This window comes from Hylobates moloch, unplaced genomic scaffold, assembly GCF_009828535.3.
Source record: "Hylobates moloch isolate HMO894 unplaced genomic scaffold, HMol_V3 SCAFFOLD_11, whole genome shotgun sequence".
NCBI classification, from domain to species: Eukaryota; Metazoa; Chordata; class Mammalia; order Primates; family Hylobatidae; genus Hylobates; species Hylobates moloch.
This window is the reverse complement of record NW_026652286.1, coordinates 22,781,737-22,802,209: the sequence shown is the minus strand read 5'-3', so window position 1 is coordinate 22,802,209 and position 20,473 is coordinate 22,781,737. Positions and strand designations below refer to the sequence as shown.

General features: G+C 37.8%; 1 protein-coding gene across 2 annotated transcripts in view; it reads left to right on the top strand.

Annotated features, from left to right (window-relative positions):
* Window positions 1-20,473, top strand: part of LUZP2 (leucine zipper protein 2) — a 602,481-nt gene that overhangs the window by 428,330 nt on the left and 153,678 nt on the right. For both annotated transcript variants that reach the window (XM_032166390.2, XM_032166391.2), the window contains one exon: window positions 14,071-14,133. In XM_032166390.2, the coding sequence (XP_032022281.2) occupies window positions 14,071-14,133 (63 nt within the window). The remainder of the gene's footprint in view (window positions 1-14,070; window positions 14,134-20,473) is intronic.

Sequence of the window (20,473 nt, the reverse complement as noted above, 5' to 3'; positions counted from 1 at the left end):
ATGTTCAGCTTTTGTCAAATGAAGCAATAGGTCACAATAATGTCACAGAGGCAATGGATTGCCAGCTTAATCTTCAGCAATAACATAATACTCATTATCAGGCATTTATTCATTTATTCATTCATGAATGCTATTCATTCACATTCATTAAATAATAACTACAAGTTGAATAATGTTTTCAGCACTGGACACACAGAAAAATCAGACAGATTCAATTTTTTGTTTAGACGAAGAAGAAGGAACAGAATATAAACAGCAAAAAAAATCAAAACACACAGAAAAAAACAAAAGTAGCAAAACTCAGTACTCAGAAATTCTGCAGAGTATTTATATACACCTTCACACATACACACACACATTCACACCCTATAATACCACTTTTATCGTGCTATTTTGCATAGAAAACTCTTTAGGAATATTAAATTTATTAAAATAACAGAGATCCTTGGAGGAGATTACACATAATACATCACCTAATAGCATGAAGGTTTTTATCTGCTTATCTTGTCTCCTAGTTTTAAATATACACATTTAAACTTTACACATTTAGACTCACAATATGGAAAGCATTTTATTTTCCATATTTTCAGTTAATATTACAATACTTCTTTAAAGGCCTGGCATATGCTTTTTTCACTTCCATCCAATTTCGTGCTGACACACAAACACATGCACAAATACACACACACATACACACAGATTGTTACTTTTTAAAATTTTGGTCATAGTTTTAGACATTTCCCTGCAAATTGTTTTCCTCTAAGAACAATTTAATATGAGCATCCATCTGGGAGACTAACTATAAATCTGCTTTACAGTTAGTAGAGATTTTTGGTAGCTATATAATTTTGATTGTACATTCTGTGTTTCAATTGTTTATTTTCATATCTGTAGCCCACTCTAACTCAGAAGGTGAGTTCTTTGAAAGCAGGTAACTCCTGTTTTATATTTGTATTCTCAAGATTTAACACTGAGTCTAGCACAAAGAAGTCAATGAATGTCTATGAGTGAATAGAATATGCATGAATACATAAATCTTTTTAATGAATCGTTTTTAAAATAATTCATTTTTTTTTGTGATGGAGTTTCATTCTTGTTGCCCAGGCTGGAGTGCAATGACATGGTCTTGACTCACTACAACCTCCGCCTCCCAGGTTCAAGCAATTCTCCTTCCTCAGCCTCCCAAGTAGCTGGGATTACAGGTGCTGCCACCACGCCCGGTTAATTTTTGTATTTTTAGTAGAGATGGGGTTTCACCATGTTAGTCAGCCTGGTATCGAATTCCTAACCTCAAGTGATTCACCCACCTCGGCCTCCCAAAGTGTTGGGATTACAGGTGTGAGCCACCGTGCCCGGCCAAATAATTTCAACTTTTATTATAGATTAAAGGGTACATGTGCAGATTTGTTATGTGGATATATTGTGTGATGCTGAAGGTGAGCATAGTACCCAGTAGTTTTTTTTTTTTTTCAGCCCATGTCTAACTCCCTCCCTCCCCTATCTAATAGTCCCTGGTATCTATTGTCCTCATCTTTATGTCTATGCGTATTCAATGTTTAACTCCCTCTTATACATGACAACATGTGACATTTGGTTTCCTGTTCCATTTAGCCACTGTGGAAAGCAGTTTGGAGCTTTCTAAAGAATGAATCTTTCCATTTAAAACAAATTTTACCCTCTAGACTTTATGTATGATAGAGGTTCACTGGGGGCAATTGAGAACGGGATGTCTATTAGAATAAATAGGAAGATCACAAAAAACTTTCAGAAGCAAACAGTCACTACAATCAAAATAGTTATTACACACATAGAAAATGAGGAGGAGAAAACACAAACGAGGATAATGGCTAGTTCAAGTCAAGTTCTTGGGACTTAGGAAAAAATAACCAATCTAACTTGGCTCCACCAAAGTGTTTATATAGGCAAGACAAAAGACTGGTGAGAGATTCTCAAATTTTTAATCCCTTGAAAGTCAGTCTGTTTGAAATTTATAAAACTCCATGACAGATTTTCAGTGGGGTGGCGTAAGATTCTCACCATATTTTAGGAAGTTTAGGAAATTTACCCTGAAACAAATGTGCTAAGTAGGTTGAGTTACAGTGAACCTTAAACTAGAAAATTAGCTCTTCGAAGAACCCAGCAAGTGGGAGCCAAGCTAGAGGAAGAACAAGAGGATAAAAACTTTAGGAATGAATATATACATATATGTAAACTGCAAGAAAAACAAACAGAACTATTTTTTAAAAATTTATCCGTTTTTTCATCTTTTATTTGAGATTCAGGGGGTGCATGTGTAGGTTTGTTTCCTGCATATACTGCATGATTCTGAGGTTTGGAGCATGAGTGCTATCACCCAGGTACTGAGCATAGTACCTAAGAGTTTTTAAACCCTTGCCTGCCTCCCTCACTCCCCACTCTTGTAGTCCTCATTTCCCATTGTTGCCATCTGTATATCCATGAGTACCCAATATTTAGCTCCCATTTATAAGTAAGAACATGTGGTATTTGATTTTCTGTTCCTGTGTTAATTTATTTAGGATAACAATATCCAGTTGCATCTATTTTGCTGCAAAGGACAAGATTTCCTTCTTTTTACGGTTGCATAGTATTCCATGGTGTATATGTACCACATTTTTTCTTTATTCAATCCACCATTGTTGGGCACCTAAGATGATGCCATGTCTTTGCTAATGTGCTGCAATGAACATGTGAGTGCATGTGTCTTTTGGCAGAAAGATTTGTTTTTTTTTTTTTTTTGGATCTTTGGCCAGTAATGGGATCACTGAGTCGAATGGTAGTTCTCTTTTAAGTTCTTTGAGAAATCTTCAAACTGCTTTCCACAGTGGCTTCACCAATTTACATTCCCACCAATACTGTATAAATGTCCCCTTTTCTCTACACCCTCATCAGCATCTGTTGTTTTTTGACTATTTACAGCAATTCTCACTGGTGTGAAATGAGATCTCATTGTGATTTTGATTTGCATTTCTCTGAAGATTAGTGATGTTGAACATTTTCTCCGTATTGAGAGATGACAATGTGCTAGCAGCCCTCGCTCGCTCTCGGTGCCTCCTCGGCCTAGGCGTCCACTCTGATCATGCTCGAGGAGCCCTTCAGTCCGCCACTGCACTGCAGGGGCCCCTCTCTGGGCTGGCCAAGGCGAGACCCAGCTCCCTCTGCTTGCGGGGAGGTGTGGAGGAAGAGGCGCTGCCGAACCGGGGCTGTGCACTGCGCTTGCGGGCCAGCGTGAGTTCTGGGTGGGCGGGGGCTCAGTGGGCCCCAGACTCGGAGCAGCTGGCCTGCGCTTCCGGCCCGGGACAGTGAGGGGCTTAGCACCTGGGCCAGCAGCTGCAGAGGGGGCCTCGGGTACCCCAGCACTGCCGGCCCACCCATGCTGCACTGGAATTCTCACCAGGCCTCAGCCAGTGCCCCATGGGGCAGGGCTCAGGACCTGCAGCCCGCCATGCCCCAACCTCCCCACCCCACCTCCCGCCGTGGGCTACTACATGGCCCGAGCCTCCCTGACAGGCGCTGCCCCCTGCTCCATGGTTCCTGGTCCCATCCACGGCCCAAGGGTTGAGGAGCAGGGGTGCACCCTATGGGACTGGCGGGCAGCTCCGCCCGTGGCCCCAGCACGGGATCCACTAGGTGAAGCCTGCTGGGCTCCTGAGTTGGGTGGGAACTTGGAGAACTTTTATGTCTAGCTGGAGGATTGTATATGCACCAATCAGCACTCTGTGTCTAGCTCAAGGTTTGTAAATGCACCAGTCAGCACTCTGTATCTAGCTAATCTGCTGGAGACTTGGAGAAATTTTATGTCTAGCTAAAGGATTGTAAATACACCAATCAGCACTCTGTGTCTAGCTCAACGTTTGTAAACACACCAATCAGCACTCTGTGTCTAGCTCAAGGTGTGTAAACGCACCAATCACACCCTGTGTCTAGCTCAAGGTTTGTAAACACACCAATCAGTGCTCTGTGTCTAGTTAATCTAGTGGGGACTTGGAGAACTTTTACGTCTGGCTAGAGGATTGTAAATACACCAGTCAGCACTCTGTGTCTAGCTCAGGGATTGTAAACACACCAATCAGCACCCTGTCAAAACGGACCAATCAGCACTCTGAAAAATGGACCAATCAGCTCTCTGTAAAATGGGCCAATCAGCAGGATGCAGGTGGGGTCAGATAAGGGAATAAAAGCAGGCTGCCCGGGCAAGCAGCAGCAACCGTCTCCTGTGGAGGCTTTGTTCTTTTGCCCTTTGCAATAAGTCTTGCTGCTGCTCACTCTTTGGGTCTGCACTGCTTTTATGAGCTGTAATACTCACTGCGAAGGTCCGCAGCTTCACTCCTGAAGCCAGTGAGACTACGAACCCACCAGGAGGAATGAACAACTCTGGACGGGAGGAACGAACAACTCTGGACAGGAGGAACGAACAACTCCTGACACGCCGCCTTGGGAGCTGTAGCACTCACCATGAAGGTCTGCAGCTTCACGCCCGCGAGACCATGAACCCATCAGAAGGAAGAAACTGACCACGTCAGAACATCAGAAGGAACAAACTTCCGACACAGCAGCTTTAAGAACTGCAACACTCACCATGAGCGACCGTGGCTTCCTTCTTGAAGTCGGCAAGACCAAGAACCCACCAATTTCGGACACAGTATGATTGTTGGTTGCTTGTATGACTTCTTTGGAAAATTGTTTATGTTTTTTGTCCTTTTTTTAATGGGGTTGTTTATTTTTTGCTTGCTCAATTGTTTTTCTTATAGATTCTCAAGCAGATTTTCGTCTTTGTCCCCTTCCTTTTGCCTTGCCTTTAACATGGATTCCTCCTCTTTTTGGAAGAGAATGACATAGCGAAATTTGCAATTCAGAAAAAAATACATTGGCAATTGAAATTTGTATAACACTCTATGATATGCATTTGTATATATATGTTCAGTTTTAACAGATGCCTGGTAACATATAGTTGAATGGATCTAGGAGATTCTGCTATTCAGAAAAAAAAAAAAAAAACTGGAATGTATTTTCAAAACTGTACAGTTCCTATTCATACACTTTTATATTTGGTATATCTGTGAGAAAATATCCATGAAGAGAAACGTAAGAGCTTACATAAATTGGAAGAGTCAAGCATATCTAAGACATCCAGTTTACTTATGAGTGACAATTATAAAAAAAAATCAGGTATGTCAGATCCTTGTATTTGTTTTCAGGTAATCTAGCCAAACAGCAGTAACATCATCTTTAAAAAGAGTTTAAGGTCGGGCGCGGTGGCTCACGCCTATAATTCTAGCACTTTGGGAAGCCGAGGCGGGCAGATCACGAGGTCAGGAAATCAAGACCATCCTAACATGGTGAAATCCCGTCTCTACTGAAAATACAAAAAATTAGCCGGGCGTGGTGGTGAGCGCCTGTAGTCTCAGCTACTCGGGATCCTGAGGCAGGAGAATGGCGTGAACTTGGGAAGCGGAGCTTGCAGTGAGCCCAGATCGCGCCACTGTACTCCAGCCTTGGTGACAGAGCAAGACTCTGTCTCAGGAAAAAAAAAAAAAGAGTTTAAAAAGGATGGGTCACAGTGGTGCGCATATACATATAAAACGTGACAATTTCTTGTGTAAATGGTAAGCTTTTTAAAAGACATTTCTAGTCTCATGTGAATACTACAAATTATTTGCCAGCGTTTTTGGGGTGAATGCCAAAAACCCTTGTGAGGTAGCTGGAAATGGACTGGAATTCTGGAAAGTGTAGGTGGAAAATGAAGGCAGAATAGTACAGTTTTCTGTTAGATGGGACCGATGTTAAACTCTGAGTCAAGAGACATTTATCACATCATTTCCTGAGAGAATACAAACAAACGAAAGATTGTCTTTTCTACCTGTTTTAAGAGATTGGTAGTTTTACTAACTTATTTTTCTCTGAAAATAACATACGCATATTGGCAATTTTCTTTCGCTTTATCTAAACTAGATACAGTGATGTAATAAACTATCAAATTTTCATACTTTGAAAAATTTAGAAATTTCTAAACTTATTCACTTGCATTTATAGATCATGTGTAATGACCTCATCAGGGATACCTTTTCTGATTCATTTACTCCAAATTTTGTATCTTTTATAATTTTATAATGGTTCGCTCATCTTCAGATGTATTATATACCTTATAGCGTGTGATTTAGTAATTATGTATGGCAGAGTGTGATCTTTTGTTTCAAATGTAGGATATTTGAATTGATATTGTACCACTTCCTACATTTGAAGTGGTACAATGTCAATTCTAAATAGACTTCTAAATATACTAATTAGACTGTAGAAAAACAAGAAGGTAAAAGAAAAACTGTGAGATTGTAAACAAAACCTGACTATATATAGATTATATTAAATTACATGTAAATACTTTGAGAGAACGATATCGCCAGACTATATAAAAATATACAATCAAATTATACTTGACAATTATTAAAAAATGCACTTTATATACAAAGTCTCAAGAAAGATGAAAGTAAAATGTGAAAATATATGCTATACAAACTGCAAGAGAAAAGGCTTTAGCATGTCTAATATCAGATAAATTAGCCATGACAAAATAAATTGCCAGAGAGAAAGAGAGGCATATTATAATGTTAAAAGGGGGCAATCCGTTATTCTAAAAGAAATAACAATTCTTAAATTTGTAAGCAACTAAAAAAGCTTCAAATTTCATGAAGCAATAACTGACAGACTTAAAGGAATAGACAAATCCACAATGACTTTTGGATATTTTAATATTCCTTTCAAGCTAATAGATAGAACAAAGAAAATTCAATGAAGATGTAGAAATTGGAAATCTAATGACTTTCAAGTTCTTTATATGTCAATGCTGAAAATGAAAGTCTCTTTTGTTATATATATATTTAGTGTTATTTCTAAATGAACTTCACCATCTTTGCCAATGATAGCTATTTCTATTGACTGATTTCCTCCTCCTTTGTCTTAAGGCTCTCATTTTCCTGATTCTTGTGTTTAATGATTTCAAATGAATGCTGAATTGTAGGTATTACATTATTGGGCACCTGGATTTTGTTATCTTCTAAGAGTATTACATTCTAGTAGATAATAATTGTTTAGCTTGGTTATTTTGAGTTTTGTTTTTAAGCTTTATAAGGTTGGTCTAAATGAGCCTTTACAGGACTGTTTTGACCTTTCTTGTAAGACAGGCCTTTCTAGGGTTTTTATTAAATATCTTAGCGGTTAAGTCTTTCCATTCTGGCTTGTTGGAAATTGAATGTCTAGGTGAGCTCTAGTAATTTTTCACCTTGCAGTTCTTTTCTGGTGGTTCTTTAGGTGGCCTTGCAGCACGTTTGTTTATGTATATGCAGATTTCCATTCATCTGAAGACATAAGGGGGAACACCCCTGAAAATCCTCTGTACTCTTTTTCTGCATTGCATTCTTAGATTAAGTTTAGCCCAAAGTTGCCACCTTACACATTTTAAGTTTGGCCTAAAGGTTTCTCTATACATAGTGAAGTGTAACCTAACTGATATGTTAAGCAGACTGTATCCTACACTTGTGCCAGCCACTGAGTTTTTGCCAGTCAAGAGAAGTCGACTGTTAAAACCATGTTCAAACACAGCAAACACCGAGCTGTAACCAGTGCAGCTGTTTTTGTACCTCATTTTCATTTTCTGTATGTCATTTTGCTTTTTCTGCCCATAAATCTTTGATCACATAGCTGCAATGGAGTGTCTCTGAACTTAGTCTGGTTAAGGGGCTGCCTGATTTGCAAATCATTCTTTGCTCAAACTGTTCAATTTAATTTGTCTAAGATTTTCCTTTTAACAGCTTCGAAACCTCTGCTGTTTTGTAACATAAATTATACCTGATCGCCTTTCTCTAATGTTAAACTCTTTTTTCCAAACTAATCAAAACTTCTGCGTTCTGCTTGGGTTTTTCTTCTGTACGGTACTTCATAAATTGCCTCCAGATAAAAACAAAACAAAACAAACAAACAAAAAAGAGCAACTGCAGGGATTTCTTGCCTATTTCTCCTCTCTTTAGTACGACAGTCTGGCAGTAGTGGTTGTCTACTGTCTTAAACATTTGTTTTGTTATATTCTGTCTAGTTATCTAGTTGTTTATGGCAAGAGGGCTTGTCTGAAGCCAGATGCTTCATATTGGCCAAAAGAGTTATTTTCTCAATTGATTTTTGATAAAGGCTCTTAGATATTTCAATGTATGAAGGAGCACTTCTTCAACAATTGGTGCACAAGTAACTGGATGTTTGCGATAAAAACTAAAAGTGAACCTTGACCCTTACCTCACTTCATTAAAAAAAAAAAAAAAAAAAAAGAAAGGTAACTTGAAGAGGATTATACAAAAGACTCTACCCCAAAACTATAAAACTTTAAGAAAACTATTTGAGAAAAAATTCTTCATGACTTTGAAGTAGGAAAACATTTCTTAAGGCACAGAAAGCACTATTCCCAAACACTTACTGACCAAACTTTAGACAGACTCTTCTGAGTTCGCTTTTCAAATGGGCCTTTTCCTCAGGTCTCGTCTTAGACTTGCCTCGTCCAGTTGTAGCAGGGATCCTGCTAAGTCAGTTTAGGGAGGCTCCCTTAACCCTTGACACATAAACCTGATCAAGTGGCTTTCAGAAAGGATTCTATTAGGCAGGTTTAGCAAGAATCCTCCTATCCATGATTGCTCCTATTTTTTCTATCCATTGACCTCCATAATTCTGCTCATTGGCTTTAAATCTCCAGCTGTCTTTGCTATATTTTTGCTGTATTTAGAGTTGAGTCCTATCTCTCTCCCTTATTTCAATAGCCTTGACATTTGTTTCAAAAGTCCTGAATCAAATCTTTCTTACCATTTTACAAGTAAACATGATAAATAGAACTTCAGTAAAATATAGTAGTGTAATATTTTGGTCACCCTTAGTAAAATCAAACATAGGTTAATACTTGCACCTTTATTTCTCAAATTCTAGTAATGACATAAATTCTTTCGTCCAAAGAGTTTTATTATCCATCAAATTTAGGAAAACCATTTATATTAAACACAATTTGATTTTTATTAAAACATCTAATAATAATAGATTCAGGAGCACATGTTCAGGGGTACATGTGCAGGTGTTTTATAAAAGTAAACTGGTAAACTCACGTCATAGAGGTTTGTTGTACAGATTATTTTGGCACCCAGGTACTAAGCCTTGTACCCAATAGTTATTTTTTCTGATCCCCTCCCTCCCTCCTACCCTCAACCCTCAGGTAGACTCCAGTGTCTGTTGTTCCCCTCTTTGTGTCCATGAAGCACAATATTCTAATAAAGACTCTGAGAATTCTGGAGAAAATAAATCTTTTTAACTTTGTTCAACTCATTATCATAGCATCAATCTTTTTTGGGGAAGAGTGGAGAGTAAATATTATTAGAGAAAGTTAAATGGTTCTGTGGAACATCTTTATAAAAACTCTAGTTTCACTAATGGTGTGGAATGTTTAGCACTGCTTTCTACTCTATAAACTTGACAGACACATCCTGATCATTGAAAAGCCTACTCCTAGTAATTAAGGAATATTTTATTCTGAGAAATCAGTGTGATAAGCAGAGATAACAGATCAATGAAATAAATAGTATGCTAAAAATTAGTCTTGTGTTATATATATTAGTTAACATGTATGTTTCCTCCTCAGAAAAAAAATATAAAATAATATCATTTTTTGAAGGATCAAAGTTAGTATTTGCTATAATTTATATCATTCAAATGAACATTCAAAATTTCCCCTGAGTGTTAGCAGCATTAATAAGTGAACAAATAATAATACAAAAAACAAATGAATACAAACATAGATACATAAATGAATAGAAAAAAGAAAAAATAGGTTTAAGGGGAGATGCAAATTTTAAATAGTATATACTACAGACACCAATTTTTAAATATGCTGTTTATTAATTTATAGTTATTTCTTATTTCTAATAATGTTTTTCAGGTGTGAATGGTTTTTGTTAGGACATAAATACTCCTATGAGATATACATCCCCTATTTTGTCTCCATTTTGAAGAGTTTTATTATGCTACAATCTGAGCAACACTGCAGAGCCAGAACATATCAGTATACATAGCTTTACTGGGGATACACATCTCTTTAAATATGGAATTAATGTATATCAGATTATCTTTAAAAAAAGAACCCTAATATTATACCTCGTATGATCAATGCAAATATTTGCAAAAAGACATTACTAGAATAAATCAGAATAACTTCCTCCCATTTGTGTAAAACATTTCATGGTATTGAAATTCTTTTTTTTTATTTATTTTTTATTTTTTATTATACTTTAGGTTTTAGGGTACATGTGCACAATGTGCAGGTTTGTTACATATGTATCCATGTGCCATGTTGATTTCCTGCACCCATTAGCTCGTCATTTAGCATTAGGTATATCTCCTAATGCTGTCCCCGCCCCCCCCCACCCCCCACCCCACAACAGTACCCGGAATGTGATGTTCCCCTTCCTGTGTCCATGAGTTCTCATTGTTCAATTCCCACCTATGAGTGAGAACAAGCGGTGTTTGGTTTTTTGTCCTTGCGATACTTTACTGAGAATGATGTTTTCCAGTTTCATCCATGTCCCTACAAAGGACACGAACTCATCATTTTTTATGGCTGCATAGTATTCCATGGTGTATATGTGCCACATTTTCTTAATCCAGTCTATCGTTGTTGGACATTTGGGTTGGTTCCAATTCCCACCTATGAGTGAGAACATGCGGTGTTTGGTTTTTTGTCCTTGCGATAGTTTACTGAGAATGATGTTTTCCAGTTTCATCCATGTCCCTACAAAGGACATGAACTCATCATTTTTTATGGCTGCATAGTATTCCATGGTGTATATGTGCCACATTTTCTTAATCCAGTCTATCGTTGTTGGACATTTGGGTTGGTTCCAAGTCTTTGCTATTGTGAATAGTGCCGCAATAAACATACGTGTGCATGTGTCTTTATAGCAGCATGATTTATAGTCCTTTGGGTATATACCCAGTAATGGGATGGCTGGGTCAAATGGTATTTCTAGTTCTAGATCCCTGAGGAATCGCCACACTGACTTCCACAATGGTTGAACTAGTTTACAGTCCCACCAACAGTGTAAAAGTGTTCCTATTTCTCCACATCCTCTCCAGCACCTGTTGTTTCCTGATTTTTTAATGATGGCCATTCTAACTGGTTTGAGATGGTATCTCACTGTGGTTTTGATTTGCATTTTTCTGATGGCCAGTGATGATGAGCATTTCTTCATGTGTTTTCTGGCTGCATAAATGTCTTCTTTTGAGAAGTGTCTGTTCATGTCCTCTGCCCACTTTTTGATGGGGTTGTTTGTTTTTTTCTTGTAAATTTGTTTGAGTTCATTGTAGATTCTGGATATTAGCCCTTTGTCAGATGAGTAGGTTGCAAAAATTTTCTCCCATTCTGTAGGTTGCCTGTTCACTCTGATGGTAGTTTCTTTTGCTGTGCAGAAGCTCTTTAGTTTAATGAGATCCCATTTGTCAATTTTGGCTTTTGTTGCCATTGCTTTTGGTGTTTTAGACATGGTATTGAAATTCTAAGTGAGCTTTTCAAATTTCCAAATTTTAGCTAAAGAGGAAAAAACCAAGTATTCTTTCAGACTGGGACAACTGTACCCCCTCACTCCATGACAGGAAAACAAAATAGAAAGCCCTGTTTAAAATTAGCTTGGAATTCTAAGTGGGGAACTCTTAAACTTGATGTGTTTGTTCATTTGCTCTGCATTAAGTGTTCATTTTGCTCCTGGTGCTTATCCAATTGGCCCTCCTTAGAATCATCATGTATAATATATACTTGTACTAGGACATTGTCTACTCCTCTAGCGTCAGTATGATGTCTGAATCCGGTGTGTTTTAGTTATTTGCTCTCCTTTAGCCTGCCCATCTGAAGACAGTCTATGTTCTTCAGTTATTGGGGTAAAAGAAAAGCCCAAGTGCAACAAGCCAGATATAATGAAATAGCCATGAGGGGTTAGATTCAGATGGTTAAGAAGTGCCAGAGGAACAAACATTTGCCTTCGAACTAGGTCAATTATGAGATATTTAAAGAGTAACAGATCTGTGTGTACTTGCTCACACCCCGCAGAAAGAGTATACCTCTCAGGCCTGGAAGAAGAAATGGCTTCTGAGAATCAAGGTTCAACATACTGATTTCATTTATTTTTGATATATATCCAGTAATGGGATTGCTGGGTTACATAGTAATCCGTTTTTAATTTTTTGAGACACTTCCATACTGATAATGGCTGTACCCAGCAACTGTACATAAGAGTTCCCCTTTCTCCACATCCTCATTAGTACTTGTTATTTTTTGTCTTTTTGATAATAACCATCCTAACCCGAGTGCGGTAATATTTCATTGCATTTTCCTGATGATTAATAATGTTTAACATTTTTAGTGTATATTTTTTTTTTTTTTTTGAGGTGGAGTCTCGCTCTCTTGCCCAGGCTGGTGTGCAGTGGCGCGATCTGGGCTCAATGCAAGCTCCGCCTCCCAGGTTCACGCCATTCTTCTGCCTCAGTCTCTCGAGTAGCTGGGACTACAGGCACCTGCCACCACGGTTGGCTAATTTTTTTGTATTTTTAGTAGAAACGGGGTTTTACCGTGTTAGCCAGGGTGGTCTGGATCTCCTGATCTCTTGATCTGCCCGCTTCAGCCTCCTGAAGTGCTGGGATTACAGGCGTGAGCCACCACACCCGGCCTATTTTGCCAATTTTTGATAAAACATATTATTTGCTTTTTGCTTTTGATTTGTGTTCTTGGTTTGTTCTAGATAGTAACCTTTGTCAGCTGAGTAGTTTGCAAATATTTTCTCCCATCCTTCAGGTTGTCTTTTCACTGTATTATTTTCTTCTTCTGTGCAGAAGTAGTAAATCCTTACCTATCAATAATAACCTTGACTATAAATAAACTAAATTACAGTGGTTAAATGGACTTAAAAAGACTCAAATATATGCTGCTTATAAGAAACTTATTTCACCTATAAAGACATGCATAGGCTGAAAGTGAAGGGATGGAAAAAGATATTCCATTCAAATGGAAACCAAAACAGATCAGAAGTAGCTATGCTTACATCAGATAAAATAGGCTTTCAGTAAAAAATGATTTAAAAAATGACAAATAAGTCCATTATATAATGATAACAGGGTCATTACAGTAGGAGGATACAACAATTGCAATTACATATGCATCTAAATGGAGATATTTATTGTGATGTAAGAATAGTAGGGTACTTTAATAACCCACTTTCAGAACTAGACATATTATCCAAACAAAACATCAACAAAGAAACATCAGAGTAAGGCTAGGTGTGGTGGCTGATACCTGTAATCCCAGCACTTTGGGAGGCCAAGGCAGGCGGATCACCTGATGTCAGAGTTCACGACCAGCCTGGTCATCTCTACCTAAAATACAAAAAAATTAGCCAGGCATGGTGGTGAACATCTGTAATCCCAGCTACCTGGGAGGCTGAGGCAGGAGAATAGCTTCAACCTGGGAGGCGGAGGTTGCAGGGAGCTGAGATCGTACCACTGCACTCCAATCTGGACAACGGAGTGAGACTCCATCTCAGAAAAATAAATAAATAAATAAAAAGAAACATCAGAGTTAAACTGCACTCTAGACCAAATGGACCTCATGGACATTGACAGAACATTTTGCCCAACAGCTATAGCATACACATGGAATGTTGTCCAGTATAGACTGTATTTTAGGATGCCAGAAAAAAATTTTTTTTTTCAAAAACGAAATTATATCAATTATCTTTTCTGCCTACAATAGAATAAAACTAGGAATTACCATTTTAAATGAATGTGTTAATGCTAATATGCCAAATTTTAATTGAATATAAAACGATCTTTTACATTACAGATTTAATTCAGTTTTACAACAATCCATTACATTTTACATTATGAAGGTCTAATTTTTGAACAGAACATAAAGCAGTAATGCTGACATAGTTGAAGAAGTTCTTAAAATTTTGTCTCTTCTTTGCAATAAAACTATGTTTTCTTCCTCAGAATAAAAGCTTGAAAAACAAACTCTTGTCAGGAAACAAGCTCTGTGGCATTCATGCAGAAGAGGTGAGTAAATTTTTGCTGCTTCTAGCTTTAACCAGATAAAAACAATATTATTGCCAGATTTTTGTTCAATTCAGACATCTGGTAACTCTTTTTCCTCCTTATACAAATGCAAATTTTTAGATAGAAAAATAAAATATATTTTAAACCTTTGGGTATCTTTGTGTTTTACCATTGCAATAGCCAAAAGGAAAAAAAAAATTAACAAAGGCAGGTAGTGGTCACTTTTGTAGATTTTTTTTTTCTGGATTTCTTCCTTATCTGGACTATCAGAATTTCCTTATTAGCAAATTACTGGAAGTCCATAAAATTTTCCTTTTTTATTTTTCCTCTCTTGCACCTTCTATGTGATGTCTACAAAGTTTTGCAGTGGCAAGTGACTGTCAGAGTGAAGATTCCGGGGTTGATGATAAACCATACAAAATAAATACTTCATTGTTTCTATTTGCTGTGTAGTAAAATTGTCTCATATATTTCTCAGGGGGAAATATGTCATTCTGCTTAATATAGATTTAACTAAAATAACCAATTTTCTATATTTCTCATCTCCAAATCTATTCTTATGACTCTGTAATGTGAAAATGTATCTCATAGAAGCCTTAGTAATAGCAACGAAATAGTAATGATACTGTCATGATAAATGTTTATGCCTCAAGGAGAGGAGGCAAGAGTCACTGTTTTAGTTGCATCCTCCAAGAAGCACACACAAAGATATATTAAATGTGTAAGAAATATATTCAAGAAATAGCCTATGAATGATAAGGGACAGTCATGAGTGGCTTCATATCATGACGAATGTCTTATACCTATGAAGCAGAGGGAAGGCAGGAAGTTTAGATGCAATGAGAAAAGTTGCTTACACAAGTTAAAACAAGTTTACCCTTTGTCTCAGAGTTGTCTAGAAGTAAGGCGAAGAGCTTCTAAAACAGCTCTATTGTCTTTAAATTATGGAACGACCATTGGTTCCAAGATATCTTTTTCTGCCACTATCCTATTCCAGCAGGAAGGAAAGGGAAGATAACCTGGTGAAGCACAAGCATTGCTTTTCAGGAGTCCGCCCAGGAAATGGTCTCTTCTATCTCATTGTACCCTATTTGCTAAAACTAGGTCACATGCTGAGTTCAGTTGAAGAGAGTCTGGAAAATGTCAGTAGGTCAGTGGTCCTGTGTCCAGCCCAAACTAAGATTTGTTAAAGAAGGTGAAAACTCTCCTTGAAAAACAAGAAAAAATCATTAACACAAATACAAAAAAAAACATTAACACAAATACAAAATAACAAGGAATATAACAATCCATTTCATAATATCTTTCCTATAATATTATATATGGCAAGAATAGAAATGTTTAATACAGATAAACTAAAAGATGATGTTCCATAAGATGAAAAATTAGCCTAAATGGTTCGTAGATCTGATCTAGTGTAGTGTTTCATTTCTTTGTATTTTTCTGTTTGAATACAAATAGACTTGTACATTGCGTATATTTCCTAGGTTTTGGAAATAGTATAAATGTGGTTTGTGCAGGTTGTGAGTATTACTTACAAGAGGGTAACCAGGTGGAATGATGTTTTGAATAAGAAATATCTAGATTGAAGTTATATTCTGATATGATTTATATGTATTCAGGGTTCACATGACACTCATGTATATGAAAGAGAGGAAGCTCCTGTGAGAAATATCTGTGGTGCACAGAAGTAAAAATGGGCTTACCTTTATTGTTTAGTCTGTCAGTTCAAGAATAATTCATATTTTTTCTTCATCTCAATGCCTTTGAGAATATATTATCCCTGAATTGTTAGATACTTCATGTATTAGTGTTGCCTAATACTGAAATGTATTCTTATGCCTACTATTGAAATGTATTGTAATAGGTTCATTGCAATTTATTTGCTGTATGTCATTATGTATTTATGGAATAAATTTAGAGCTTAACATTCTCAGTAATGGGGCAGGCATGTGTTTTTGTCTGTCACTATACAATTTCAAAACAATATGGTGGCACATTTAATTATTTGATTCACCATCACTACCAGAAACAAAATACTAATATATTTTCTTGGTTAGGAGCTAAAATGGAGATTGCCTGTTAGATCAGTGACCCTTAACTGTCGGTATTCATAGAATAAAATATTTAAATCCCATTGACACCCAGAAGATTGCCATTGTTTTAATTTGCCAGAGGATAACATTCACAAGGGAAGCTACTATAAACACCATCTACCAAAATCATCACTCCTATTTTATCAAAGAAATGCTGTTTGAACATGAAATTATAGGAAGCAAAAATCTCAGACTGAAAGATAATCTCCAGAATGGGATAAAAAAGCTGAGCTAAAATATCCTATCATGGCTGCCTGCTTTTTCATCTTCCTTGTCTTTTTATATAGACAATGTTATCATTATTAGCAACTGTAATTTTGCTGTGAAATCTTCTTATGAAAACTTTATGACTCATAGTCACCAACATCTGGAACTGTATTTAAAATCACTGATTGTTTGAAGATTATCCTTTTGATAATTTTAGCTTTTCAAAATGTTGCTAACAAGTTAAATAAAACAATCTAAGTGTTAGCTGGGTTTTGAATTAATATATATTATAAAAAGAGATGTACCCACTCAGAATTTATTTATTCTTTGCATAATCTTTCCTGAACTCCTCAGACAGGAAGTTGCTTTTTTGTTGTTTGTTTGTTTTTTTTTGAGACTGAGTCTCACTCTGTTGCCCAGGCTGGAGTGCAGTGGCACGATCTAGGCTCACTGCAAGCTCCGCCTCCTGGGTTCATGCCATATTTCTGCATCAGCCTCCCGAGCAGCTGAGACTATAGGACTATTAGCCCGCCACCACACCCGACTAATTTTTTGTATTTTTAGTAGAGACGGGGTTTCACTGTGTTAGCCAGGATGGTCTCGATCTCCTGACCTCGTGATCCACCCGCCTCGGCCTCCCAAAGTGCTGGGATTACAGGCATGAGCCACCGCACCCAGCCAGGATTTTGCTTTTGACTGAAAATTACAAGAGTGCTAGAAATAAAGTGATGAGTAACTGTGAGGAAAACCCCTAAAACATTTTATATATATATAATGATAGCAAAGCTCAAAAAGTCTAGTCATTCAAGACCATCAAATGCAGAAGGTTTTATTGTAGTTCCTGAATGAATCATTGAATAATTGATGTTTTGATAATAATTCCAAGTTATGTGGAAAATTTTGAATGATATTCTGTACGTTCAGAATACGCACTTTAATTGTGTTTTAAAAATGAACACCTCAAATAGTTAAAAGGCAACCATTCTGACACTTGAAAGATAGAGCATCAATTACGTGGAAGAATTGATAAGCAGTTTGGCAAATCATGTGCACCATATATGGTAGTAATCTCCCACTCTCCATTGATATTCATCAACATTAGTTTGAAGGAAAAAAAAAAAAAAAAAAAAAGAAGAAAGTCTGTTTTCCTGAGAAACCTGGTTGTAAACGAGTCCTGGACAGCAGATTGGAAAAGCAGGGAGAAAATGCCAATCAACTGTGCATTTGAAATTGTGAGAGATGTAATAAATTATCATTTACTAAAATCAGCAGCATGAAATAATGATAACCATGTAAAGCAGGATTATCTTAGAGGGCCTCCCCAGCCATGTGGAATTGTGAGTCAGTTAAACTCCTTTGTAAATTGCGCAGTCTCAGGTATTTCTTTATAGCAGTGTGAGATCAGACTAATACAGTAAATTGACACCACAGGGAATGGGATGCTGCTGTAATGATACCTGAAAATGTGGAAGCGACTTCAGAACTGGCTAACAGGCAAAGGTTGGAACACTTTGGAGAGCTCAGAAAAAAACAAGAAGATGTGGGGTAGTTTGGAACTTCCTAGAGACTTGACAACGGGTTTGACCAAAATGCTGATAATGATATGGACAATGAACTCTAGGCTGAAGTGGTCTCAGATGGAGATGAAGAACTTGTTGGGAACTGGAGTAAAGGTGACTCTTGCTATGCTGTAGCAAAGAGACCGTCAGCATTTTGCCCCTGCCCTAGAGTTCTGTGGAACTTTGAACTTGTGAGAGATAATTTAGGGTATCTGGTGGAAGAAATTCCTAAGCAGCAAAGTGTTCAAGAGGAAGTGGAGCATGAAAGTTTGGAAAATTTGCATACTGACAAAGCAATAAAAAAAAATAAAAAAAGAAAGAAAACATTTTCTGGAGAGAAATTCAAGCCAAAGACAGAAATTTGCATAAGTAATGAGGAGCCCAATGTTAATCACCAAGACAATGGGGAAAATGTCTCCAAGGGACGTGGAAACCTTCATGGCAGCCCTTCCCATCACATGCCCAGAGATCTAAGAGGGAAAAATGGTGTCATGGGCTGGGTCCAGGGCCTCTCTGCTCTGTGCAGCCTCTGGACGTGGTGCCCTGCATCCCACCTGCTTCAGCTCCAGCTGTGGCTAAAAGGGGCCATCAATTCAGCTCAGACCATTAATTCAGAGGGTGCAAGCTCCAAGCCTTGGTGCCTTCCATGTGGTATTGAGCCTTTAGGGACACAGAAGTCAAGAATTCAGGTTTGGGAACCTCTGCCTACATTTCAGAGGATGTATGGAAATGCATGGATGTCCAGGCAGAAATTTCCTGCAGGGGTGGAAGCCACATGGATAATCTCTTCTAGGGAAGTGCAGAAGGGAAATGTGGGTTTGGAGCTCCACACAGAGTCACCACCGCATCACTGTCTAGTGGAGCTGTGAGAAAAGAGAGCCACCGTCCTGCAGACTCCAGAATGGTAGATCCACCGACAACTTGCACTGTGCACCTGGAAAAGGCATGGGCACTCAATGCTAGCCCATGAAAGCAGCCAAGAGGGGGGCTGTACCTTGCAAATCCACAGGGTGCAGCTGCACAAGGCTATGCGAGCCTACCTCTTATATCAGCATGACCTGGATGTGAGACATGGAGTCAAAGGAGATAATTTTGGAACTTTAAGGTTTAATGACTGCCCTATTGGCTTTCAGAATTGCACGGAGCCTGTGGCCCCTTTATTTTGGCCAATTTCTTCATTTGGAATGGGTGTATTTACCCAATGCCTGTACCCCCATTGTATCTAGGAAGTAACTAACTTGCTTTTATTTTACAGGCTCATAGGCAGAAGGGAATTGTGTTCTCAGATGAGTTGTTGGACTTGGACTTTTGGGTTAAAGCTGGAATGAGTTAAGACTTTGGGGGACTGTTGGAAGGACTGTTTTGAAATGTGAGGACATGAGATTTGGGAAGGGCTGGAACAGAATGATATGGTTTGGCTTTTTGTTTCTACCCAAATCTCACCTTGATTTGTAATCCCATCATCTCCACATTTCATAGGAGGGACCTGGTGGGAGGTAATTGAATTTTGGAGGCAGTTTCTCCCATGCTGTTCGCTTGATAGTGGGTGAGTTCTCAGGAGATCAATGGTTTTATAAGCATCTGGCATTTCCCCTGCTGGCACTCACTGTCTCTTCTGCCACCCTGTGAAGAGGTGCCTTCCACCATGATTGTAAGTGTCCTGAGGCCTCCCCAGCCATGCAGAACTCAGAGTCAATTAAGCTTCTTTCCTTTATAAATTACACAGTCTCAGGTATTTCCTTATAGCAGTGTGAGAACAGACTAATACAGAGAGTAAATTAACATAATAAGACATAGATGCTGTACTTGAACTATTATTTTGAGTCACTTGGGAAGCTGTGTGAGGACAGACAGTGATGTAATAAATGTGATTCTGAAGTAGAAGAATAAAGTCAAGGTACTGAGGGTTCAATGTGAGTTTTCATTCATAAAAGCCATTAGCAACTAGGTACACTCAATCATGTCTTTTTGTTCTTCTTATGCATCATGCATTTCACCTTCGGTATCCATATCAAAAGAAAGGTGACTTTCTATGGAAATGAAAACAAATCAATTACCCCGTGAGAAACCATAAATTCTTGCTGCTGCTTTGTACAGAGTTAAGTGATACAGAATTATTAACATATCTAACTCTTAACTTACCCTTCTTTTCGTTTCATTTCCTTTCCTTTCCTTTCCTTCTTTTTTCCTCTCTTCCTTCCTGTCTTTCCTCCTCTTTCCTTCTTTTCCTCTCTCCCACTTCCTCTTTATCTCCCCCTTTCCCTCTCCTTCTCTTCCTGTCTCCTTTTCTTTTTTTAATTTTATTTCATTTTGTTTTCTTTTTGTTCTTTCTTATTAACTTCTTGATTCAATAGATCATGAAATGCAAGTGACTTATAATAGAAATATCTGTGAAAAAACTGTGTTTACAATATTAGAACCTTGTAGTGGTGTGTCATTGACAACAAATTCAAGTTTCCGCTTGAATCGATCATACTT